At 39.3% G+C, this 27096-nt stretch overlaps 5 protein-coding genes across 5 annotated transcripts; 2 read left to right on the forward strand and 3 right to left on the reverse strand.

The window, feature by feature from the left end:
- Nucleotides 1–7867: 7867 nt before the first annotated feature.
- On the reverse strand, nt 7868–14387 carry LOC140935376 (large ribosomal subunit protein uL4-like). The gene is made up of 7 exons (XM_073384925.1): nt 14310–14387; nt 13354–13626; nt 12222–12518; nt 10620–10783; nt 9937–10026; nt 9345–9428; nt 7868–8094 (listed from the first exon to the last, which is right to left on the reverse strand). The coding sequence occupies exons 1-7, from the start codon at nt 14310–14312 to the stop codon at nt 7923–7925; spliced, it is 1083 nt and encodes a 360-aa protein (XP_073241026.1). The 5' UTR covers nt 14313–14387; the 3' UTR covers nt 7868–7922.
- A 395-nt stretch (nt 14388–14782) lies between these two features.
- On the reverse strand, nt 14783–15756 carry LOC140934904 (uncharacterized). The gene has a single exon (XM_073384464.1). The coding sequence runs from the start codon at nt 15605–15607 to the stop codon at nt 15125–15127; it is 483 nt and encodes a 160-aa protein (XP_073240565.1). The 5' UTR covers nt 15608–15756; the 3' UTR covers nt 14783–15124.
- A 409-nt stretch (nt 15757–16165) lies between these two features.
- LOC140933989 (uncharacterized) lies at nt 16166–17315 on the forward strand. The gene has a single exon (XM_073383678.1). The coding sequence runs from the start codon at nt 16236–16238 to the stop codon at nt 16707–16709; it is 474 nt and encodes a 157-aa protein (XP_073239779.1). The 5' UTR covers nt 16166–16235; the 3' UTR covers nt 16710–17315.
- Nucleotides 17316–18373: 1058 nt separating this feature from the next.
- Nucleotides 18374–19358, forward strand: LOC140933990 (uncharacterized). The gene has a single exon (XM_073383679.1). The coding sequence runs from the start codon at nt 18426–18428 to the stop codon at nt 18918–18920; it is 495 nt and encodes a 164-aa protein (XP_073239780.1). The 5' UTR covers nt 18374–18425; the 3' UTR covers nt 18921–19358.
- Nucleotides 19359–21410: 2052 nt separating this feature from the next.
- LOC140933991 (uncharacterized HIT-like protein slr1234) lies at nt 21411–25914 on the reverse strand. Its single transcript, XM_073383680.1, has 4 exons — nt 25616–25914; nt 23314–23418; nt 22772–22847; nt 21411–21672 (listed from the first exon to the last, which is right to left on the reverse strand). The coding sequence occupies exons 1-4, from the start codon at nt 25865–25867 to the stop codon at nt 21581–21583; spliced, it is 525 nt and encodes a 174-aa protein (XP_073239781.1). The 5' UTR covers nt 25868–25914; the 3' UTR covers nt 21411–21580.
- Between the last annotated feature and the right edge of the window lie 1182 nt (nt 25915–27096).

Raw genomic sequence — 27096 nt, forward strand, 5'->3', positions numbered from 1 at the left:
ATCCTATTTTGAAGCATGTACAGACTATAGGTACACCAGCTATTAAAGTCAAGGTTAAGTACAAATGTACAATTTGATCCGTCAGTAGTGAATCTATTGTAAATATGTATCTAAATTTAGCTGATCCTTTCATTGGATTTTACTTTTAAGCTGTTGAGTCAAGGCCAACCGGGCGAGAGAGGACACTCACAGTTTGAAAATGGTAAAGATAACCACGTACTATAGCTGGCAAGTGCCTTTATACTTTTCTTGTATTCACAACAAGTACGTACATGAACCCGCCGCATTTGCTTTGTAATTACTTTTCTAAAAATGCTTATTGCTTTCCCTTATTTTATCGGTAGCTAGCTAAATTATTAAAAGGCTAAGTAATAAAGAGAAAAATAATCAATGCTAAAAGAAGCGACTTAAGCTATAAAAATCCATTATTGCTGCCAAATCCGTTATTCTATCTCGGAAAAAACTAATCAACAGAGCTACCACTTATTTTATGCTAATGGCCAAAAAAGTACATTCAACTCATGGAAAAAGGTTACGTAATACAAAACAAACAAAATACTGAAAGGGAACACAGAAGCACACAATCGCATAACTAACAAAAATTTAATGTTTCGCGAGCAGTGGCTCAAGATTTCTCGCAAAATCTTAAATTTTTGAAAACTTACTTTTATTGGGAAAGAAAGCGGCTAATTTGATCTTCTTTGTGTTAACAGCAACTTTTTAAATGACTCAGAGACACGCACTTCCGGTAGCCTACCAGAAGTGTGTGTTTCGATATTTTATTGGACCAAATCTGGCTAAGTTTCAAGAGGCACTCTAACCATCTCTGCAATCTAAATTACGTTGAAATGTAACAGAAGGCTTATGTCGGATTAAAAATCAAATTTCTAATCTAATTTTTTCCCTTCTTTTATTTTCTTCAGAAGTAAAAAACGCAACAAAATGAACAGACATCTATTAACACCTCGGTTATCACAAGCTGTGTACTGTTAACCTCTACTATAGATGTTAACAAACCCACTGGTTTAATAACCCTTAAGCATGGAATTTTGGTGGGGGTGTGCCGCCCGGTTCTCCAAATCCTGACCTTATTTCAAAACAAAAAAAATCATTTTCCACTCTCGTTTTCAGATCTAACTCCTAAAATCCACTGGTACTAGTTTTCAGACCTGGCCTCTTTCATCATAACTTAGATTAGAACGCCAAAAAAGATTTCTCAAAATACATTTCCAATTCGCATATTACTCTTTCTTTCTCATTCATTTGGAATTAAATACTTATATACACTCTCGTAGTTCCCTCGAAACCACGCCTGATTCCAGACCAAAATAAGCAGATTCTATACACGTTTTCAGACCAAAACGGGGGGAAAACCATACCTTTTGGGGAGGCACATACCTATATGGCTTATATCAGAGGGAGTAACCCCTCCACCAAATCCCCCACCCCACCCCCCGGCCCCTAAAAGGTCTCAAAACTCAATCGTTTCTTTTCGCACACATTACCGCACATTTCCTTGCAAGATAACATCTCATCAAGCGATCGGAACGAAGAACCGTGAAAACGGCAGGGTTCTTTGGCGAACGGAAGTAAAGCGGCTGAACTGGAATAGCTTGGAATATAGCGGGATGTATTCTATAAAAGACTCATTTCCTCTAGAGAAAAATCGCATAGCAGTAAAACCTCAAAATGTCGCTAAAAACACATACAATGACGTCTTTATACATATGATAAGTCTAGTCACTTCTGCGTATCAACACTGGCAAAAAGATGATATTTAATAGGACTGATAAAATTTTAACGAAATTAACGCCTTTTTTTCTTCTTCCTGTTTATTCTACTCCAGCTCCTAACTCCAGATTATAATCTATTTGTTTACTTTCAATTTTTTTTCCTTGGGATTTAAAATAAAATTTTCTCGCATCCGATTCCATGATAGAAATTCGCCGAAAATCCCTGTTTTGTATGATTACTTTATAGTTTTTAGTAAAGCGTTTGAAAGCCGGTTTTCCTCAGGTCTAGCTTCGTCCATGGTTTTTGTTGGACCGCTGAAAAACGTTTAATTGTTTCTGTTTGTAATACATAGTCATCGCATACATTGTCCACTGAAAAAAAAAATTGATGTTTGGTTTTACGACCTTTTACGGTACGGAAATATTTTACATGTTTGTAATTTCATTAGCACTCGACTCACTCGGCAGATTTCCGAGGACAGGCTTCATATCATGACGATACATATGGAAAATGAAGTCTTGTTATATTGGCAGCAGAGTTGAGTCGTGACCTTCTAAAATATTGTCCAAATTCTGTTCTCAATCAATTTTTTTACATGTCATGAATTTTAATCAAAAAGGTCGTTTGCCAATTTATTTGTTGCGGTAGGTTTGATGAAAGACTTCAAAATCAGAAAAATACATAATGTAATTGTATTTAGTTGTAAATTACATGGTTTTACTAAGTCACGAAACGCAAAAATAAATAAACAGTTATGAAACTCTGACTTACACTGTGCTCATTTGACAAAATTGGAATATTATTGAATAACACATCTCATGGCCCTTTTTCCTGCAACCGTCGGATCCAAAGTAGCCGACAAAAGTCAGTTCATTCTCAAATATTATTAAAAACACCAGTTACAAATTCCTTCTGCTAGGACTGAATATCTACAATTAGTGTTAATCTACACACACGTTTAAACATGTGATTCATGTTTAAATATCATTAAGTAGATAGGCTTTCACTCGACACGACAGGCAGCTACGAAGGCCGGAGTAACGATGTCTTCAAAGCCAAAAGCCACCTTGCACGAAATAACCATGTCACAGTCGAGGACTGAATTTGAGATGTTGTTTGATATTCATGCGTACTTTAAGAAAAATCGGGTCTGTCTATATGTTGTAGTTCTTTTACTAAAAGCCATTTAATTAATTACTCAGTGAATTCATAGTGGTTAAGTGCTCGTGTCAGCAATTAAACACAACTTCACTGATAATCGATAACCGTATTTGAGTATCTTCATACATTATCTTCAGTTCACTCAAGAATGTAAACTTCCCTCAATCATAGTTGGCCATTCCACTCCTTACAGAGATATAAGCCAGTTCTGAAGTTGCCCACTCCTCTATCGGCTAACATGTTCCTTCTCTTTCGAATTTCCTCGAAATAGTTTGACGCAAAGTTCACCAGATCTTTCTGCTCAGGTCTTTCATTTATTGCAGTAATGGTGAAGCCTTCCATGAGGCAAATTAAATCCTCTGTTATGCAAACACGGCGAGTTAATTTCGACGACAACTTTCTGTCTTGTGGAGCAATCTTTTGATGCATGGCTCTGGCAATAAAAACGTTGGTCAAGCTTCTTCTCTTGGTCTGAACGATTTCACACTCGAACTATGCGGATGATTGTTCAATTTTAATTAATTTGCCGTGACTATATCGTGCAATATCACGAGCCAGAAGATGTGTGCTATTTCGTGTTCATTTAGTATTTTATCACGGAAAGTAAAATCAGTCTCCCTCACGCGATGATTTTGTGGAATAACATGCAATAAGCCGAAACACGTTGTTAAAAATAAAACGGCCGTCACGACAATTGCCAATGTATGATTCCGCCAATGGTGAGGTAGCCGGAGATACCTATCTGTCATATTGCCCGGTTTGGTTGGCCAACAAGATGCCTGAACCACAACGCGCGATCCCTGCTAAGACAAGTAATTGGATTTGTGCGACGGATTATAACGGATAAGATAGTCATGCTTCATCCGTTTTAAAAAGTGCCTCGCTGCACTCACGCTGAATACGTTTAAAAAGCTTTTATCGGATAAAACCATACAATAAGTGGATAGCTCAAAGCCATTTGACTTAGAAGTCTCTGCCATAATGCTACATAATCAACCCGATTTCAGAAATTTAGCGAAAGGAAATTTAGCTATTCTGTCAGATAGTAATCCCACACAGAATTATTGTTTTTCCACCCAAACTCGGTGAGGCGCGAAATAACTAAGCGACTTTTATAAACCCCTACAAATTGGACCCTGCTGTGCTGTGCCAAATGTTTCCGTCTGGAAAATTAAAACCAAACTCGCCACAAATTGGCTAAAGAGGACGGCGAGAAGAGAGAGCCTGGGAAGGAGATTGAATTAAATAGCCAATCAAAATCGCTGTAAATCTTTGGAAATGTTATCAGAATCAAAGGGAAAGAGTTCAGTCATGACTCAATGGTCATTAACGTAAACGAATTACACTCGCTCGAATACTTACGAAGTGGTGTGGCTCGCCAAGTTGTTGCAAATACATACCAATCCTACTGACTGTTCCAGTAGAAGTTCATGCGGGATGTTGCTCTTTGTGTATTTGTCGGCTCAGCTTTCGGCACTGGATCTAATTATTCATTTATCTGTTATATCTAACTTCTCCACCTTTCTTGGTCACCCGACTCTCCACCCCTGGGTCTCCCGGCGAGAATGGGAGCTTTCTCGCCCGTTCTTGAAAACTGAGTTTCGTTGCCGTTTTTCTCAACCTTACTGACCACCGCCGCTGGGTCGTCGAGGATATGTGGCTCACTGCACTGAAAAATCAGTCAGGTTTACTACCGTTAAGGAGCAGTGGGAGTTTAACCAGTTTACACCTCAAAGCAGTAAGTTCTCCTTTATTCGACATGCCAATTTTGTAGTGATTCTAGGTTTTGCGGAAATTGTTTGGTAGCGATCAACCCACCGTGATATCGCGAACAAGATTGAGCATGGGTGATTAAACTAATCAAAAAAAGAAGCAATTCAATCTTTCTAGTTTCCCCAAAAACCTTAATTCTTGCCTGTTTTGTAGTCATTAGACAAGGAGATGCTCACTTTTCGACTGTCTACTTTCTACATAATGTATTTCATTAACTGAACCTTTATCTTTATCTTAGTTCAATCATACTCTACTTTTACTTTATGTATCAGTACTTTCACATTCTTGCTGTAGTACTTTAACATCAGCTGGTAGTTTCACTGTTTTTAGTTATAGTACATAATTGTTACTTTGGTAATCAATACACTAGATCGCCCTCAGTGCAGATAATTCTTAAACGAGTTGTAAGGAGTGCTTGTAATTTCATGTTCAGGATTATTTGCAAGATAAAACATCTGTTCTTTTTTCCTGACACTGGCCGAGAAAAAGGCCAAAGTTCAGTTGAATGAAGTCTTCAGATGCAAGCAGAACTAATTTGAATGAATCAAAAAACAAATATTAAATTCGGCTGTCGTATTATGTGAAGAGCTGTGCAAATTTTGGAGGAAGTTATCCACTGAGGCTGGATAACATCCTCCTCAATCTGCATAATTCTTCACATCCTACTCAGCCTTATTCCGATTGCTAAATATTCTGGAACATCAGTATTTACATAAGGATCCACCCCAACCTTAATTTTACAATGACGGAGTGAATTCTCGCGTGCTAATTGGTCGAGAGAAATGGGAAATCGGGTGGAGAAGCGACAAACGGAAACACGTCTGAGTAAGCAGGTTAGGCTTGTCCCCGAATTCCCGACACTGATTTAGGCACTCTTCAAACAATTTCTTTTTTATTATTGTTTTCATTTATTTATTTGTTTATTTTTTCAGTCTTTTTTGTTACGGGCTAAAATGACTATCGAAATGCCGTGGCACGTGCGGGTAAGTTGTCCTAGCCAAAATCTACAGTCTGTACGACGTGAGCATCATGAGTAGATACACTGAATGCACTGTCGCACCCAGGTAAGGTAGTCCTGGGGCGAGAAGTTGTCATGCGCGTGCATATAAGCGTGGAATCGCGTGGAACCCTTTTTGCGTGCGCGCAAACGAATTACATGACATCATATATGACTTGATTGATTGTCCGGAAAGAATTATCTGTTTTTTTCTATCACGGTCTTCTGATTCTTCCAGAAAGATCCAGTCATATGTCTGTGCCTGTATCTTCCGACTCGTCAAAAAGAAAGATTCCTCCTGGTCTGGTGGAGTTGCTTGAGGGGTTTGTGTTAGTGGTTCTTCGAGACAAACCAGAAGATTTGGTGCAGTATGCTTCGCAGTATTTTTCATCAGCCCAGACGAGAAAGAACTCCCTGAAAGAACATGGAGCTAGCGTGGAGGAGCTTGGAGTGGACTTCTTTACGGCCACAAACTGGAACGGACTTGTTTGACTGTCAAAGGGTTTTCAGGTCACTCTTAAAGACAGCGGCAGCCTATGTGAAAATCTCTGGTGTGATAGCTGTGAACTGTACAATCATGTGTCGTGCCGGCTTGCAGTGACGATTAGCGCAAGAAAAGACTGTTATCCCTGTTAGAAGGAAAAGAAATTTGAGTCGCGCTTTCCCTTTTGAAACCTTGTTTGATTTGAGAACAAGCTGACACTTATATCAGTCTAAGAGCTAGAAAGTAGTAAATGTTACTGCCAGTTTTAAGACATGCAAGAGCCAGTTTTTCAGTTCTTCCTAGAAATTTTCATTAAAACCTCCCGAGATGAAACAGGTTTCTGGTTCAAGTGATTACTGTTCTTTCCAACAATAATACAAGTATGAGGTAGGGGAATCGAGTGTGAGGCATAAGAACTTCGCCTCGCTGAGAATTACATGCATGGGATACTGGCCGTTTCGATATAAAATCTGCATACAAACGAATGAATGAATGATAACTTTATTTAAACACGGTTAAAAACATCAGTCTAAGATGGAAAATTAATTAAAAATTCTCAAAAACTGTTTTACATATTTGCCGTGTGGGAGTACTGATCAGAAAACCATCTATGGGAACTTCTCTTAAAGAAACCTAAGGAATTTGATGTACGTATTTCCTGAGGAAGATTGTTCCATAGAAGAGCGCCACTGTAACAGAAGCTACGCTTCAGGTAATCAGTTCTTGGTTTTGGGAGCATCAATTTTTTCTTCGTTTTGCGAAAATAGTAATTCGGGGTTCTTCAGGCAAACAAATTACAGAGATAAGCTGGGGCGAGATTATTGATGCACTAACTTCAGCAGTTAGGGCGTGAACAATAAAAAACAGATGGCGTTAACATTCCTCGTTCTGTAGGACAACTATGCGACACTGCTTAAGTAAGCTGTGTCCAGGGTGAGGACAAGGGTAATACAAGAAATTTCAGCACAATAGTTGTCGATTAGACTGCAAAACAGTTCGTACTTCTGCGTATTCAAGTACACGCGAACAGTCAAACAAAAGGCCTGGAGTGAGGTTTAAAACGGAGAGCAAAGTCTAGTTATCAATAGTCCCTCCCTAAGATAGTCTGCAACACAACCGTTTTTAGTGTCGTTACGCAACGCTCCTCTTCCTCCTGTGTAGCATACTATCCCTAAGAGAGCTTAATTCGGGGGATGCTTGTGGCAGGGTGACGGGGCCCAATACTTTTCTGTCCCTTCACTTTCTACAGCCCCCGATATGAGGGTGAGCGTATTGTTTTGCCGAAATATTGAGCAATAAAGTTACCCTATCAGTCCTGCATTTGGTTTTAGGCCGATCTCGAACAGTGACCGTAATTGACCAGTCATGTTCGACAGCGACTAACAAATGAAGGAGAGTCAACTATGCGCCCATAAAAATCCCAAGCAAGCTCTGCGCTTGAGAATCTCAAGAGGTGAAAACTCACGCATCAGCGACAAGAAAAGCGGGAGATAGCTCACTCAGCTCGCTTGCACGTGACTTACGACTCACGTGATCTTTAAACATTTAGCTTGTTTGCAGGTTAAAGGTTTCCCAAATACATGCCCGAACAAGCGACCTACTTAGTAATAGTTTGTAACTCAAAAACAGTCACATGTCACTTGGCAAAGAAGCTCAAAAGGTCTGAAACAAGGCCAATTTCAATCGCTCGCAAATAAGGACAAAACATCGACGAGAACTTCACATTGAACTCTGCTGCTTTATTGATTTATTGTAGTTGAACTCAACACAGCATTATTTTCCTTCCCTCTTCTTGCTGAGGACAGCCTCCTTAGCAGCCCTCCTCCTCTCTACCGTCAGCATCTCAGCTCGCTTGACAGTCTTAGCATGAGGGTTCAGCTTCATCATGATGCCAATATTCTTCAGAGGATTCTTCTTACGGATTGCTCGGCGGGTCTTTGATGGTCTGGTGGAAAAGCAGCAACAATAACAGAGAAATTTAGAGTCACACTTACGGCAAACGGCAAACGTGAATTTGTAGCACCTGACCACGACTTCCCTTAACTGCTGCTTAACTATTCATTACTTCTACCCTAAAATTACAAGCCTGCATCGCAGACAGTCTTAATCGTAACTATAACAAAATTCCCAAATCTGATTGGCTATAAACTGTCCTGATTTCAGCACCAATAAGGCAGTGTAATAGGACAGTACGCGTCATGCCTAAGAAATTGGACAGTACGAAACCTCGCATGCGCGTATTTATAAAATGGCGTTTTTTTTCACTGCACGCAAGAAAACTCCTGGAATTTCTTGTGTTTTTTATTTCAAAAGGGCTAAAACATCACAAATTTTGTTATAGTTATGATTAATTGGTAACAGAACTTCGTTTCGTCCAATTCTGTCTGTAATCATACTCGTGATTAAACAGTCCGAATTGGACTCCACTTAGTGTTATAACCATTATAAATCCATGATATAGACATCAAGTTCTCTATCTAGCAGCTTCACATTAGTTTTGTCTATAACAATTGTTTGCGACTATTTTTAGCAGCACGTTTTGTATTTTGACAAATTCTCAACTTGAATCTGTCGTTTCAGTTTGTCGTCTGCTGCAAAATGTCACTCTAAATCTTTATTACTGTATTCTCAGTTTGAAATCACGGTGGTGATTGGTGGTCAATACATTTTTTTTTGCAATAAAATACAGTTCAGTTCCCAGCAGAGAGAATTCTTTTTCGTTCAACAGAAAACAGAAAACGTTACAGATATTAATCCAGCTCTATACACAAAATGCAAAGACGGCTTCCACGTTTATTGAAAAGCAGAACAATGTTTCTCACTTTGCCTTTCTTGTATCTCAGATTAATGCTCTTCAATAGGATTTCCTTTTGCACCAAGCTATTCAGCTCACCCCTCCCCCAACTCTTGCAAAAAGTACACTGTACAAGACATAGAACAGTTCAAATGCTTGAGTGCAGTGTGTAACGTTTGCCAATCAAATGCTTTAGGTTTTAAGTGAAGTAAATGTACTTTACATTTAAAGAATTAAAGAAAAAAGGGCAAATCATGAGCAGCAATTTTGCATCAGTCTCTTAAGGTTAGAGTACTCGACTACTTTGTGTCAGATTGACAGATTTACTTTTGCACGTTAAATAAATTAAAACTTGCTATTACTAATAAAAATAATATGATAAGAAATGGACCCTTTCTTACCCAGCGGGTCTGAGGACAGCTTGTATTTCCTCACTGTTGATAATACGATTGAGGTCTGCATTGCTCATGACTGGTTGTGGGAGACTGTAAAAAGAAAAAATAAGCAAAAAATGGTTAATATCCTCACCCTATGGGTAAAGGGATTGCCATGTATAGCCTCTACAAATATATCCGAATCTTTGTTTACATTTTTCACTCATTAGCGTATTCCTTTCATTCTCTGATCAAGCTGTTAAAATACACTTTCCGAATATCAAGAGAGCATAACAACTTCAGTTATTTGTGAAAATTTGAGCCTGATATACCAAATCGTTCAGGAGGAATTATCTTCGAAAAACTCAAAACCTTACAAAGAATGTATGGACTCAATTGATTTTTGCAGCTTTTGATGGCTGCTATTTCCTTTGATATTGCATGCAAAGAGCTGACACTTGCCTAAATTAACCAACACTTTCAACTTTTGAATTCAACTTGTGCATGTGGTGATGTCTTCTATGGGTTTACTCATATGTGCCTGTATGCACCCATTAAACCATAGCTGATTTCACAAGTCAACTGTCACCACATACAGACAAAAGATGCATCAACTTACTTGAAATCTTTCTTTTCAGTGGATGGTTTCTTTCCAGTTCCATATAAGGAATCAAGTTTCTCAATAGCACCCTTACTCCAGATACACAACCTACAGAACACAAACAAGCACATCAACTGTGTTGTATACAAGTACGTAATGTTCTTACAATGCTGTAAAGCGCTTTATACAAAAGCTCATGCCAGAAAAGGAAAGAAATTATATGCTCATGATCTACTAAAACTTTATTTTAAGCCACCATCAATGAGCTAACAAAAACACATTTTCTCAATAACCAAAGAATGACCCTTGCTGTGAACACTACAAGGATACAGAAATACCCTAAACTAAGAGTATGCTGTACCTTTGACTAACCTCATGGACAAGAAGATACAATAATTGTACTTTCTATTCACTTGCTTCTCTTAGTATTGATTGCTACAAGTAGGCTCTTTGCCATTACAGGTGAGTTACAACAAACAAAATAACTGAATGCTTCCCTTGTTTGTTCAGTTAAAGCACAAGAAAGAAAGCCAATTCCTTGCATTTAAGTCTAGCACCTTGGCAAAATGCATAAACTGCTTAAACAGAGCTCATTCACAGAAATTTGGATTTTAAAGCCATTAGACCATTGGTGAATAGAACCCAGAAATCAATATCAAATAACAAGCACATAGAATAAACATAGAGTTTGTCCTTATTACCTTCCCATATGACCACCAGGACAAAGCTTGAGAAGATTCAGACGATCCACAGAAAGAATATCAACTCCTGGTAAATTACGGAAGGCTTTTCGCACACCATGATCCTCATTGTAGATAACAAGGGGGCCTTTGCGCATCACAGTCCTACGGTTACGCATCTTACCCTAATATAAAAGTTTAAACAAGCATGGTTTGTAAAATATGTATCGGTAAGGCACACAGCGTGATTACATACCAAAATTAACATTGACTTAAAACCCAAATTTTCAGATTTTCTGCCAAAAGCTTCAAGAAGCTAAATAAACCTTATTTGCTGGTATGCTTTGGTATTGGAGATCATGTGACAATACTTATGAGATCAGGGGCCCGTTTCTCGAAAGTCCCGGTAACTTTACGGGCCCGAAATAAAAAATTCAAATAGAAATATAAAGAATAAGAGCGCGGGTCCTGGCTAGCAAACTACTCCATTTAGTTTCATTAACTGACAGTTTTATCATGTTAGATGCAAAACTATTGAAACCTCGATCTTTAATGTAAACGGAGACAGCTTACCGGGCCCGTTAATTATCGGGACTTTCGAGAAACGGGCCCCTGCACCTTTATCTTGCTGGAAATAAAGAGTGTTTTTTAGCAACATAGGTCCAATTTTGAGGGCGACTATTACACTGGCAACAAAACAAACATGCCAGCAAGGTCTATTGCTGTATTAAGCCCAGCCCTCTCTGTCACTGACACTTCAACTAGAGACTGTTGGGCACCTAATTCCTAGCTGGCACTCTGTGAAAATAACATTGAAACAAAGTATTTTGGTGCTGATGTTTAGGTCAGTAAGTTTTTACTATAATGGAGTAATAAAATAATACATGTTAAGAATTTAACATTTCGAGACTTTATATAGGCTGTCCGTGTCTATTTATCCAATACCCAAGACTGCGCCCTAAGGAAAATTGAAGGGAGCCCAGTGCTCTGAAACTGTAAAATCTAGGGTGCCCAGCATGTGATTTGTATGAAAAATCTGAGATTTTCTAGTCGCCTGAGGGTAAAAGTTAGGCCCCAAGGGTCACCGGGCTCTGCTAGAGCACAGCCCTGAATACCTCTGTAAGAAAGCCAATGAAACCAGAAGACAAAAAGCCCACAGCCTCAAAAGAGCTTTGGGGATTTGCCAAACACAAAGATATTGATCATCAAATCAAGATACAAATGTTTCAAAGCAAAATTTACCTATACAGTCACACCCCTCCTTTTTATACCCCTCTATATTATGGATATTTCTCTTCATCCCACAGGGCTTGAAAAATCCTTATACTAAAGCTTGTCCTTTAAACAATTAGCTCCCACAATTTTGTTTGCCATGACCTTTGCTTTGCTTAATGATTTCTTGGACCAATGGAGAAAGGAGCTTATAAAGTTACTTGCCCAGTAAAAAAATCTGTTTGTCCGGGATGACCAGACAGGACTTTTTTCACGTCCTGTACCAGAGTTGAGAACCTTCATACAGTAGCTACCTCTATATTATAGAGACCTTTGCAAAGCTGACACTAAGCCCTGTCCCTTTGGTGTCCGTATCAAAGAGGCTTGACTATATACCACACCCAAACTTACCTTGCCTGCACGGATTTTCTTAGAATCCTTGCACTTTTCAACATCCCCATATGCATTTACAGCTTTTAGCAACTTAACAGCAGCACTTGTCTTCTGCAGGGACTCAATGCTGTCAGAGACAACCAATGGTACCTCAGGTATTTCATCCACACGGTGACCTCGTGCCATTACCAGTGCAGGGAGAGCAGAGGCAGCTAGCGCTGAGCACATGGCATAGCGGCGCTGTTTCTGGTTGATCTTGCGATGCCAGCGGCGCCAGGTTTTTGTAGGTGCAAACATACGGCCACCTCGGCACATCTTGTTTAAAAATTAAGGATGCTACCTCAAATATAAGATGGCTCAGCTAACACAGTGATAATTAAACTGAGCCAAAAATGTGGCCTCCTTGTTCACTGAAACAGTTAAAATAAATTGAGGACAATTTGCTAACCCTGCTTTCACGGAGGAAAATGGTTAGAAATTTCAGTCTCTTTACAACTTTCATACAGTAAGAGATTTTTCAAGTCTACTCCCCCAATTTTCAGTAAACAAAATTTCAACTAGTGATGCAATCATTTCAATCAGTCACTTATGAATAGTTATAACAAGCATTCAAACAAAACAACCAGTGCAGAAGCTAACCCATCAATTTTCAAATCTTACTAAAGAATACACCCTTTCTATATTGTCTACATTTGAGGGCATATGTAGTCATCTCTGTCATAATGAAAACATCTATAAGAGATTCAACACTCCCCAAAATTGAACACCAAGAGTTCCAGGCCCTTGTTTAGTCTTTTCCTTTGCCTAACTTTAAGACTTCTATCTCTCTAAGACAGACATTTAGTACCTGTCGCAATAGATTCCCTTTTAGAAACAGTTATAACAGTCGGCAGCAAAAAGAAGACATTTGAAGGCATGATATAAAATGTTAACACTAAGCCCTTTACGTCCCAACAGTGACAAACATCAAAAAATAAAATCACGAGAAAAGGTTACAACAATCAATAAAATGATTACTTAAGGGAAATGCCTTGATCCTTTATCTAATTGTCTCCACTAATTCTGAACGAAATGTATAGAGATGTCTGGTGAATTTGTATGTGGATATTGGGGATTGAAGGGTTAAAGAAATCTTTCATCACAAAGATACATTGCCAAAAGCACCCTGGCCAGATCGATGGGTTCCACCACCTCTAACACGAGGAATCCTAGCAACAGCACGGCCTGTACCCCAGGACTCTGCAGAGGTCTGGTGGCCAGCATTGACGTTTACAGCATATGCCTGTCGCTTGTTCTTAGCCATGTTGGTGTGAACAAAGCTGACTACATCAGGACGAATCGGAGCCTTGAAGACAGCAGGAAGGGTGGTCTGTCCAGCATTTTCTCCTGCTTCATCATAGATTGTTATCAAAGGTCGAGCCGCCTTGTAAGCAATAACACAATAATCAGTAAAACAAACTTATAATGAATGTGGAGGGAACAAAATGGTTACATCAAAATGCTCGGAAATAGGTGATTACAGTTAAGTGCTGATATAGTCAATGTTCTTTTAGTGGACACTTTTATTAGATGGAGATCACACTTAGAGTTGGTCCCTGCCTTCTGTACTCCTTTTCGCCCATTCTCAATAAGATGAACATCACTTTAAGACATACACAAAGTGCTAGTCCCAAAGATGTCTCTCTGAAGAGAGTTGAAACCTGTTCTTAAATTTTTAAAACAAAAGGAGCTGGAGACGTGTAAACAATCCGAGACTTTGAAGTCTTTTTTTCCCATGAGGTCATTTACTTTTATTGCCCCATTTCTACACCAGACAACTTCAACCTCACAAATGTTAAATGCATTTAGATAAAATTAATAGCTAAATTTAACCGAGCAAATATCGATAAAGAGTCCTGAGAAAAGTTCGATGTAAAATCACGTCGTGAAATCACCGTGAAATGGTTCTCTGAAACTACAAAAAATTGTGACCAAATCCAAACCCTTGTTACTCTCAGATTTTGCATGGTTACAGCTTGATATTTATTCATTTCAAAAGATTAATCACCTCTTTGCTAAACCGACCATAAAGTACTAAAAAATTTCAAATTATTCCCTTTCACCTACCATTTTATCGCAAATTCAAGATGGCCGGCGAAAAGAGGAAGAATGTAACACGTGTGTAGGAATAATAGGGGAGGCCCAGCAAGAGCAAAAGGGCTAAAACTGGTGCCTAGTCCAGTTGCAGGAGGCGGGGAGGGGGACCGAAGGGTTCGGCCAGAGCGGGGAATTGAGCGGGGGAGGTAGCTTTTGCATCAGGAACGCGTGACCAAAGCCCCAAGGAGGCTAGGGTTGGGGACGCAGAATCGGGAGGAGCAAACACATAAAATTCAGAAAAATGTCTATTCGCTACTTTTGTTTGAGTCCATTAGGCAGGTGATTAGGAGTCAACTTTGCGTCTCAGTGGTAGATGATGAATTTCAATACATTAAAAGGGCTCTTCAAAGGAACATGCATGATACAAATCAGAAGCCAATAAAAACCTCCAGAAACCAACAACCGTGAAGTTTTCACGTTAATTTTAACTAAAACAAAAAAAACCACCACTTAAGCTGTTCTAAGATAAAAAGCCAGCCGCGAACACTTTAAGGCTGATAACTAGGCAGTATTAAATCTTCTCAAAACATATCGAAAAGTAAGAGCACACTTTTGCGATTCGTTGATCAATTATCACAGTTCAAGAGCAGTCCTAACAAAACCGGCCTTGGCGGGATTATTTGAAAAACGAGGCTTAATTGACGAAATAACGTCGCTTAGCAAAAACGCTTTGGAAGATTCGATCAGAAACCGAGCCACAGAAAACCACTCAGATGATACATATCTATTTCTTCTGCTCTGATACTGATCGGACTAAAGGAGCTTTACCGTCCGCTAACGAAGCATCACTTGTAAACAACAGTGTAAACGCATAAAGCAAATGCAGCCATATTGATTAGCACTCGTACGATATGAGCTCTTGCCCACTTGACTACACGATCAACCACATACGCGTGTTCCTTCTTAGAGCAGGTATCTTCATCAAGTATGGGATCAATGAAGAAAGGCTTCAAAACCAGCAAGGTATATGGCATGTTGAACAGAACTAACCCAGCAACGATCAACCAAGGAAGACCGCGAGTGGCGTCTAGATAATACGCTACAACACCAGCAGTCTGAGGAAACATGGATAGGGCCATCATGAGTTTTGCTGTTCGATGAAAACTTGTCAGCCATTGGCGATGAATAGCGACGGGGTCCTTCATGGTCATTCGTGATGGCTGCTCTACAGCAATTACATAAAGTGCTATTCCCGTCAGTATGCCACAGGTGAAGGTGGTGATGAATTCGATCATTGGAAAAATCTTCTGCAGAGTCAAACTGGTCATTTTGAAAGAGTGTTAGCAGTGCTCTATCAAGCTACGGATCACAGTGACGACGTTGCTTTTGAGTCGAAGGGGCGAGAGTTTTATACGCTGTTTTAATTTGGCAAGGGACGCGGGTAAATAACAAACAAACACACCCATGCTGATTTTGCGTGACTCATGAATGCACAGCGTCAGGAGTAATTTGTCAACAAGGCCCCAAAGGCAGGTTAACGGGGAGCGTGATGCAGCGTTATAAATTTATGCATTTACTCTTATCCCTCAATTATGACACCTTACATATTTTGGAAGAAACCTAGTTTTGGCCTTGTTCCAAAGACGATTTGATTAGAGCTCCTCATCGAGAAAAAATTTGCGATGCTTGGTATTTAGTTGAATTGTTCTTTCTTTTGATCGTAAATCTTTATAACTTTTCTTTTTTTTTTTTTTAATCTTCGTTTTATTAGCCTGTGTACAGCCCCCGCCCCCTCCCTCCCCTTCTTCGATTTTTTCTGAGGGGGTTTTCTGAAATTTTTAAAATAATTATAATCTTGCATAAATTAAAAAAATATATTCAAGGTCAGCTGAGGCCCTGAGGTGCGGTGTTTGTTTGTTGTGAGTTTGATCAACCCGGCCGTTCTGGAAAGAAAAAATGGACGCTGAAGACGCTCTTAAGCTCATAAAATTCGCCTCGACAATCGCCACTGGTGTTATCGCTGGAGGGGCGATTTATATCAACGTCGTTGAACATCCAGCAAGAATGGAACTGGACGATGCACAATCTTTGCATCGACAATGGCGGGAGAGCTTCGACCGAGCCAAGTTTCTTATGGCGGGTACCTCGTTGCTTCCGATAGCCGGCGGAATTGCGGCGTTTGCTATTGACCGAGCTAAAGGCAAACCTTGGTTGATAACGGCAGGATTGTTGGCGTTTAATGTGCCGTACACTGGTATAGCCATGAAGCCCCGTGTTATTGAACCTATATATGAGTATGAAGTCGCTGGGAAGAAGGATCCGGGAGAAATCAGGGACACTGTTGATAAATGGAATACTTTTCACAAGGTTCGCACTATCGTCGATTTGTCTGCTTTAGCCTGGTGTGTATATAATCTGGTGTACAACTGATCGACACTGTTAGTTGGTTTCACCAACGACAAGATTGAATGAAGAACTGATCACAGAATAGACTGGTCCTCCAAGTTTTGGTCAATATTAAAAGTGAATATCGCTTTGAGGTTTTTTCGATTCCATATGTTATGCGAAAAATGAAGATGAATAACTTTTATTTGGATTAAAACACTGGCTTGATGAACAAATCTGTGAATATTTTATTTAAGATTTTATTTTGGCCTTTGTATTGTATATCTGGTGTATTGCATAATATGTACAAAGCGTCCGCACTTTTGTCTTGGGTGGGTGGGAAGGGGGTTACGGGTGCGATCAGGGTGTCATAATTTCGTGACTGTGACCTTCCTTTTCATTAAACCTTTGTGTAGAATGTTTATTTCTCTTTTTTTTATTTGGATATTTATGTAGAAGGGATTTGTGCACTTATAATCATACGAGAAAAGTAAAGGCTTTTTAAGGCAACTACCACAAAACATCTTTTTCTTTGGAATTTTGCTCTATTTCACTTGACAAAAACTTTCTCGAATGTTACAGAAGGTACGATTCTTGTTTTTGCCGTTTTCATGCAATACTGTAATGTTGACAATAAATCTCATGAATAATAATTTATATGTTCTGCTTTTTGTTTGCAAATTTTATTAAAAACAAGATAGTGGAATGGAGTGACACTTTATCTCTGTGAATGGGTTTTCTTGTGAGCAATACGATGCAAACAACGGTAGAAAAAATTCCACTTAGGCCTTTGGAAAGGGGTTTAAAATAGCCCATGCCTTATGTACTAAAATTCTAACCAGCCTGCATGCAGATGTCCAAAGGGGTAGGGAATAGGAAGGAAGGGGAAAAGGGAGGACGATCGCACTTTTCTCCCTTCTCCCTCCCCCTTCCCTTTTTGCGCCTGCCATGCAGGCTAAATTCTAGCATGACTCCAAGGCTTTCTGGTCGTTTTTCTATACCGTAAATCCTCTATTAAGCTCCCCCTCTCAAATTAGCCCCCTCCCTCTAATAGGAGCCCTTCCTTTTCAGGGGGAGAAAGTTAATACAGCCCCCCTCTTTATTAAACAACCCCCCCCCCTCCCCTCCCCTTATTACTCTTCACTAATAAATGATAGACTGTATTCATCAACTGATCCGGGATGGTTTATTTGCAACTGGAAATTGGGATTTGATTCTGATCCTGGCCTGCATGACCTAAAACTTCTTGCACTTGAGCTTTTCCACTTTGAATTCTAATGCATACAATCGTCATTTCTAAATCAAATGAGCCCCCCGTCTCTATTAAGCTCCCCCCCCCCCCCCCCATATGGGCTTGAAATAAATAAGCCCCTCGGGGGTTTAAAAGAGAATTGACGGTATTTGGTTTGGTCTTGTGCTCAGGTCTCTTCTGGGAATTGACAATAGAGCCGTGATAAAAGTTGCAATTCTGTCCCTAAAGCCTCGGAGTTATGTTAGAATTTTAACATATCGAACACGGACAGGAGCCTGACGTGGGCTATTTCTACAATTAAAAAAACTATATCCTGCCAGTTGTGAGGTAACGCGTGACTAGCCTAACCGATCTCGCAAGCTATCGCGTGACCTCTTGTCTCGAGCCCATGCGAGTGTGCGCAACATTTATTTGCGCAGCTTGCTTGAAGCAGCCTGGGTGTGCCTAAACTGTTTGCGTGCCTATACTATCCCAGCGAGAAATATCAACAAAATATTCTTCTGTTCAGGATGGGTTTAGACGCCGACGACTTATTCTCGTGTCTGGAAGTTCTCTCCACTGTGGCTGCAGGTATTTTTTCTGGCAGTGCGATCTATGTCAATGTTGTGGAACATCCGGCTCGTATGACCCTGACGGACACGAAATCATGCCATCGACAATGGATGGAGAGTTTCGATCGAGCCAAAGTCTTGCAGAGCTGCTTGGCGTTAGTCTCCACTGTTTCCGGAGTTGGGGCATACTACTGCAATCCGAAGAAGGGACTGCCTTTTCTTATCGGCGGAGGGATAGTGGCGTTAGTTTTTCCTTACACGCTTTTCATCCTCAAGCCAAATTCCATTGACCCCATCTACGATAAAGATATCACCTCTAAGAAGAGTGAAAGTGTTATACGGGATACCATTGTCAAGTGGAATAACTATCACATGGTTAGAAGCTTCATCGGCATGCCCGTTTTTGTGGGATACGTCGTTTATATGGCCAGCAACCACAAGAAGTTTTGGTGAAGAAACTATTGGTGACAGTTCTTTAACCCTCTCTTTCGTTAAAGCTTATAGCTGAAGAAGATAGTTCATATGCACCAACGTCAACAACATAGATGACCTTGTACCGTATAATCGTTCTGGTTCTCTAACAAATCCCTTATTTCCTCTTCTTAGCCCACTGAGGGCTTATTAAGTGAGCGTTTATGTGACCTTTTTAAAGTACCTATTGTTTAAGACCTTGATCTCCAAAGAGCTCTGACACATGTAAGTAAGGTGAACTTTCTTATCGTTCTGTAAAAAACTTAACCTTTTAATACACGGTGCTATTATCTATTCCTATATACTATAACAGTGGATTGGCATCAGGGTTTATTATATTTATACCTAGCGGGTATCCACGGAAATAAAAACTATAGTGTACTTCACAGATGTATCATTAAATTATATTCATGGAAATCACTTAACAGACTCAATCTTCCTCTAGCATTATGACAGCCTTCAGTCTTTTTTTGTTTTTTCTCTAAGTGGAAAATGCCCTTATTGACTTGTCACAGACTGCCAGATTCTACCCACAAACCCAGGGGGGTACTTTAGGACTTTTTGAGTGGGGATGTGCCACTGGGACCCTTGAACCCTTAGCCTATACCAGAGCTACAGTTCAAGTGAATTTTGCTACCCTACACTAAACCAAACTCCCCAAATCCCCCCCTATCCTAGAGTAGCTGTTTTCCAGAAACAACAGAGGTCACCAGCACAGTCCAGCCAAAACAAAACCGATTTGATTTTTTTTATATTCTTGAGTGGCAATTCTGGGTTTCCCTAGTCTAGACTAAAATCTTCAACCAATGGATCAGTTTAAATGGAAAATGATACCCTCTTCTAGACCCAGAATCTCTGATTTATATACCCTATCCCAGAGTAAACTGCTTGAAAACCATACCCTTCACAGCTGCACATACCTATAATTTTTTATAGCCCATCTGTGGCAGTACCCCCCCCCCCCCACCACCAACTACATTTTTGATTCTTGAAAAATTATAAAAGAGAAAATTGACGTGATCAGTAGTCCCTTGAGGCCGTATTCCACTTATCACAAGTATTATTACAGACCAAATAGGACATGACGCAACATTCTGTAACCGAACAAAAATTGGTGATATCTCAACCTTTTTTATAAATAAAACACAAGATCTCCCAAGAGCTTTTAGCTAGAAGTAAAAAAAAAAACTATCCAAGTGCATGTGCACAATGGCAGGTACTGTCCAATTACTCAGGCAAGACCCAGACCATCCCACTAATGCTCAAATCAGAGCAGGTGATAACCTGACAATCAAAAGGCATACTTTTGAAAACACATAAGTGTACACATGGTCTAGGTACCTACCCCTTCCTTTATCCATCAAATGCCTCAACCCACTTGATGAGTTTTCTTTGGAGTTCTAATCTCCACAATCTGTGCTATCCACACATGTGCAGTGTATCTGACAACTGTTTTCACTTAACTACATAAAAATTTATTGGACAAAGGTGATATTTACCATCAGTAATAAATAAATTCCACACTTAAAAATAAAGACAAGTCTTTCTTCAACAGGAATCAACAATAAGGTAAAAAACAGACACTAAGCCTTTTAATGCAGAAAATCATAACTGACTCTTTGTTTATCCTTTCAGAAAAATAGTTCGGGGTAAATTTTATTTTAAAAAAAAAGTTTTGATGGCTAGTTGATAAGCACGACCCCAAATGTTAGAGCTGGTGTCTACTATTCACAGCAAGAAAAAGAATATTATGGTATCATCAAACATGATAACCTTTGTTTTACAATACAAATTATGGCTGTGAGGAAGAAGAAAGAAACAGAGATGGATAACTTCTCAGCCCTCTGTTTACACTAAGAGGGTCACCCTGCCAGCCAAGTCAACCTTAGCAAGCTTTTGTATAAGAAAAAAAGTTGAGCCCCTTGGTACAAGCCAACAATGCTCAAGAATGCTCTGATTGAAGTTATCTAGCCGGGCAAGCCTAAGTGTTTAAATGGAGAAAAGTTGGCCCATCTAGGAGGGTGATCTGGCTATGTGAGTCACCCTTCTCACCAAGCCAACTTTTTGTTTGTCATGAAAAGTGTTGCCACCTTTCGTCAGGGTCGGCCAGGGTTTTTGGGTATACAGTATATTGGGGTATTTAATTTGAGATAAAATGCTTAAAATTGGGTATAAAGTATTCACTCACGGCTAATTTTGGGTATAAAGTATACCACGGTTTTGTTAATTTTAGTCTTTTACATGAGTTTTAGTATAATTGTTGGACTCTACTACCCTCAACCCCCCTGGTCAACCCTGTTTCTTAAGGAAATTTATGAAAAGTTGGTTTGCCCAGCATAGCTCGGGTGAGTGGGTAACCCCTCTACCTGGGAAAACTTTTCTTCATATAAACAGGGCCTCACCTACTGAAAAGATTGCCTTTGTTCAAAGAATGCAAGTACTACACAGTAAGTTGAGCAAAATCAATATTCATAGATTTGATTTGATTTTTATTTATTTCACACAAGGATATCAAAATACACTTCTAGTTTTATGAAGTTCCCCCTTCACCCCTGCTGATCCTGCCTTTTAGTTTTTAAAACTGATCCCTAATAAATGTCAAAGATACTGGTGACTATAATCTGGTTTATTTGCTTGGTGACTTAGCCAGGTGGCCATGACATCTGTCGTCCACCAAGAATGTGGATATGAAGATGATAAACTGACTGGGCAGCATCCCGTCCGTTATTGATGACTGAAAGCAAACAGAAAAAGCTAGTCAGTTCCTGGGTGGGGTGGGAGCAACAGGGCACTGTCATCATGTTTTTCCAAACCCCACTTGGAATTTTCAGTTTATTCTTACATGATAAACTCTTTAAGCAGTAATATCCACATACAAATTCTCCAGACTGGTCCCCATACATTTCCTTAAGGAATAAGTTGAGAGAATATGATGAAAGATTTAGCACCTTTTTAGTGGTGATCATTGTATTAATTCTCATAACTTTTTCTTTTGAATTGATGTATGGATATTGTTAGGAGAGCATTGTCTTGATGTTGGTTTCTCTTGAGACCTAAAGGGACACAGTCAGCTGATGCACATGTTCAAAAGATACCACTTCTTAGCTGATTTGAATATCCCAAAACGCATGCGAACAGAAAGTGAGAAGCGCATCTGGAACACCTAAACCAGTGTTGTGGAGTTAGGCAAATATTGCAAGTCACAATCATGATTATAGACCCTACGTCATATCAGAGCACTCAATTTTTATGTACTATTTGGAATTCACCAATGAACTTGTTCAGAGAAAGCCAAACATTGACAAATACTTCCGTTCGAATAATCATTAGAGGTGAGAAATGAAACATTGTCTGAATCATTGTCAAAGGTTCAAGGTCAAGAAAGGTTGATATACCAAATATATATAACCTTTCTTCATTGATTTTTCATTATGTACATGTATAACCATGATTTGCTCTCAAATGTTATTGATTCATTTCTCTTGTTATTTTGGTCAACGAAGGCAAATTATTTCCCCTGCTGGGCGCCTACACGTTTCCCACCTCTTCTTTTCATGTTCCTTTCAATACTGTGTTTAACAAAATATGATTTAAAAAAATGTTATAGGATGAGTAAAAGTTTGTTCAAAAAGGGGTTTTCAGTAAAAGATCGAGGATCAGATGAAACACTAGGCAAGATTGAAGCAAATTTTTACATGTATCTGGTGTATACATTTGATTTTGGGTTGAGGTAAATGCTTTCAAACTGGTAAAAGCAGTGTCCAGGTTAGATCAGTCCCATAGCTGACTGTGTCCCTTTTAAGGGTTAATTAAAAGAGTTAGTGATTACCTACCTAGCCTGTATCCACTTTCATTCAGATTTTCTTTCTCTGCAACTTTCTTTGCCACCCACATCAAATGACCTAGAAGCTGAAAGGGAATAAAAGTGGGTACAATAAAGGATCAAGTAGCCATGCCGATACTTCTTTTTACAAACAAGGATAGAGATCATACAAAAAAAGCCATTTGCTGTACTCAGCATTTAGCTAATGAAAACCAGTTGGCCTTTACAAATGGAATGCCTCTGTCCAACTAAGAATGCACTAAATAATGTGTACTTGTTATAACAATCTCCATAAAATAATTCTGACAAACACTTAAGTTAATAGCATCAGCATCATTTTGCTTTTTTAGTCAGGTGCAACACCTACATTGTGTATATTTTGGTGTGTTAGTGTAGTGACATATGCCTTTTTTTAGAATAGCCCAAACTGCAATCCTAGCTGGTAAAGAACCCAATAAACTACAAGGTACATGTACATTGATTATTTATACTCCTACATGTACATTGTGTAAAGCTAATAAGTTAACAGCTGCAAGAGAAGGATATACATACAGGAATGTCTTCTTCAGTGCTTGATGATAGCTGCATCAGTGGTTTGCGAGGTATTACTAGAATGTGTTTGGGTGTAACAGGATTGACATCCCGAAAAGCAACAGCCTGTCAGTCAAAAACTGACTCATTAGTATTATCTAAGAGGAAATAAGGCAATGAAAATCTCATACTAAGTAACACATTTGAGAAAACCTACTGAAAGTTTAAAAGTTATATTTACCAAAGGGAAAATTGCCACATGCAAAATGGCTATAAAGTACGTACTCCATCTCAAAGACAATTAAATAGGTCATTTGCACGTCATGGCGTCATTTTCCTACTACAACCAGAATTCTTTTCGTTTTTCCTTTCACATTTAAATTTGGTCATCCCAGTGAGGTTTAAATAACAAAAGCCCTAATTTGTACAAGAAAGCAAAAACATGAAGGATTCTGGTCGTAGTAGTAAAATCACACCATCATGCAAATGGCCTTGTCTCATACAGTTTAAATAATGTGATTTGAAAAAGGTTCGATCACGAATGCAACAAAAAATTTTTCACTAACAAGCAGGACTTTCACAATTTTACACTGGTATTAATTTTTTTCAGTGAATGGAAAAATCTCATCTTAAGAACACATTCACACCTCAAATGCTGGTAACCACTCATGCAGAACCTGGTACAACTTCTCACATCATCAAGTTTAAGAGTTATACAAAAATTATTGCACAGGGGAAAAAGACCACAGCCAACATATGCCAGAGAAAAATGCAAAAAAATGTAACTTTGACAGGAAAAATCGAATGAAACTCATGTTTCAGTATATATGTACATTTCATTGAAAACAATTTCATGATCCAGCCTGGGCGGCTTTGCAACCACTTTTCCCGATGAAATGAAGCCTAGTTATTACACCTCCCCCCCAATGGACAATGAAAAAGGCAGGGATGAGAGAAAGTCAGAAAAATAAAATATTAAGGTTGCTCAATAGGGTTTTTCAGGGTCAATACCTCCCAAGTTTATACATAAACTACCTGGCTATTAACAAAGATTTGGCAAAATTACTACCACAGCTGTATTAGAAAGAGCATTTCTGATAGGAACGTTTCTTACGTGCTTCATAACTGGCCCAATTCTTATGAGTGCATGATGGTTGGATGCAAGCATGTCGAAAGTTGGCAAAGAGCTTTGACAGCAGTGAAAGAGCAGTCTGGGCTTGAAAGCCTTAGTCTTTCTGAACAGGAAAATACTTTGAGAGAATATTCCTTGAAGGCCAAAATGTGTTTGTTAAGTTGCCGACTGGTTACCGACAGTCCTTGATTTTCCATTGTCTTCTAATCATTGCAGATGCACTGCCCATTATAAACTGTTCTTAAAAGCTAAAACAAAAGGAATTACCAACAGAGAAACTAAAGAACATCACACTCCAGTCCAAAGACTCACTTATCTCAAGAAAAACAAGATGGGCCAAATTAGACAGTTTCAACCCTTCTTTGTGTCGTTTGTCATCATTTCATTTGCCTTATGTCAAAGCCATGGCACTTGTTAGAATTCCTTTACAGTGCCTCTCTGTTGTTCAAGCTAACTGTAAGGTCATATTTCACACTACCATAAACTATAAATCACGTTTGGCTTGTCAACACTTTTTTCAAATCAGACCAATCACAAACTGCAAAAGAGACAAGCCAATCAAAAACATCAACATATAACACGATGATGTGCACTAATTCACAAATACTCTGTACAGGCGGTTTAGAGTATCTGCAATGCAGGCTAAAAAACAGTAATAAAATACTCCATTTAGTGTCTCAGGACGGATTCAACAAGACCTCAGTTATATAGTTGATATCTCATTATTCTTCATGTTTATTGCCCAGTTATATCACGACAGCAGTTCGCTTGCCTGGGGCCACTTCTTGCATGGCTTTGTTAATGATTTAATTAGTTGCCTGGATCCTTGCTCACTGGGCAAATAAGCTTTAAAAGTCACTTTTCCCACAAGAAAATCTACTTGTCCAAAACTTTTGGATGGACTTTTTTCGAGCCCTGGACAGGAATTCCCTTTTGCTTTAATCAACTTTATTCAAGGAATGGGAATTCAGGATGGGATTTTATGCGGATTCTATTTTTCGTCTGGGGAATTTTTCAGTTTTGTCAGTATCCCTGGGGATTTTGTTGTTTTGACTTTCGCCTCCATTTAGTAATCCTGCCCCTTGAAATACGGAGTACCCCCCACCGCCCCCCCACCCCACCGACCCCGAAGCTTCTGAGTCTTTAAGACCACAAATGTTAAAACGACCATTACAAAGTAGGAGAACAAACCTTGTCGTCTTCGTACACTATATCAGCAGGGATTTCTTTCCGAATGATCTTCATGAATATCGAGTCCTCAGGCTTGTACTTCTCCGCAGCCTCAGCAGCAAGTTTGGCCTTCTCCACTTCATCGTTGCACTTTCCACCATCTGTGCAGAGTTCAGCCATTGTAACTCTTGGAGTAACGGTTAAAGCTGCGGCTGCAGTTAGAAGCAGTTTGCTGGCAAAAGATCTGCTTCTACGAAGCACGCAAAGCGTCATCTCTCGTGTGTCTTCTCGTTATCAGATGTAATGGCTGTTCGAGATTCCTGGTCAGCGGACTCGCCCAAAGAGTGGTAGATACTTCATATATGATTCCTATAGTGTACCCATATATGGATTCTTTTGTAAAACACCGGAAGATGGATAGCTTATAAGCAACGACGTTTTTGAGCGACGCACGTAAACCGGAAGTGAACCTTATTCTCTTTTAATATGCCTTGACGCTTCCAAATTTGTATTGCTAAGAGTCTTTTCTGTTATAGAGACGATTTGGCCAAAAATTTGTTCAAAATCATCGCTCGAGAGTGCAAAAAGTCCACTTCCGGTTGACGCGAGTCCCTCAAAATGGTCGCTGGTTTTCAAAGCATCAATCAACAATCGTTGTTCCAAAAAAATTGGAAATACTGTGCAATGCACCATCCACGGAGAACCCTTGGAAGCTGTCGATCACCACAAATTCCTTGGAGTTGAGCTATCTAGTGATCTAAATTGCTAGGATTATGGCAAAAGGCCAACAGATCCCTTAGCGTTATAAGAAGAAACTTATTAAAGTAAGGGTCCAGAAAACGAAAACGTAAAAGAGCAAGCCTATCTTACTTTTAATAGTTAGACCACAACTTGAATACATGGATGTTGCGCATGGGATCCGCACATTCAAAAACAAATAAAGGACATTGAGAGTGCGCAGAGACGATCGGCACGTTTTTTAAAAAATGAATATAGTACAACTCCTGGAACTATTACGAAAATTTTGAATGATTTGAAATGGCCAATACTCGGGAAGTTTCTTAATGTTTATCATTTGCATGTAGTTCTGATCGCAATCCGTTACGCTAAAAAAGGAACAAATATGTAAATCATTATACTTCACAGGTGTTTTCAATACATTGGATTCTCATCATTTTTCTACGACAACCAAAGTAGAATAATGAGTCATCTATATTCACCCATGCGCAAATAACCCCAAAATGATTTTTGAAATTTCCTAACGACATCGTAGTTTCGATCATGGATCGCTTGAGTTTAACGATACCTGATGAAAGTTAATGCTGCTAAAACTGTTCGCTCTATCGCAAGGTGCATGGTATAACATTAGAACTGTACCAACAACACAGTGAAGAAATTCAACTCGCGAATCAATATGGAACTGATTTGAAAGTGTAAGTGCTACAGCTATAGCTATATCTCTTGCCTTTCTCTTGTCTGAACGAATTCCCCAAGAGCTGCCA

This window comes from Porites lutea, chromosome 4 (genome assembly GCF_958299795.1).
Source record: "Porites lutea chromosome 4, jaPorLute2.1, whole genome shotgun sequence".
In the NCBI taxonomy this organism is placed as follows: Eukaryota; Metazoa; Cnidaria; class Anthozoa; order Scleractinia; family Poritidae; genus Porites; species Porites lutea.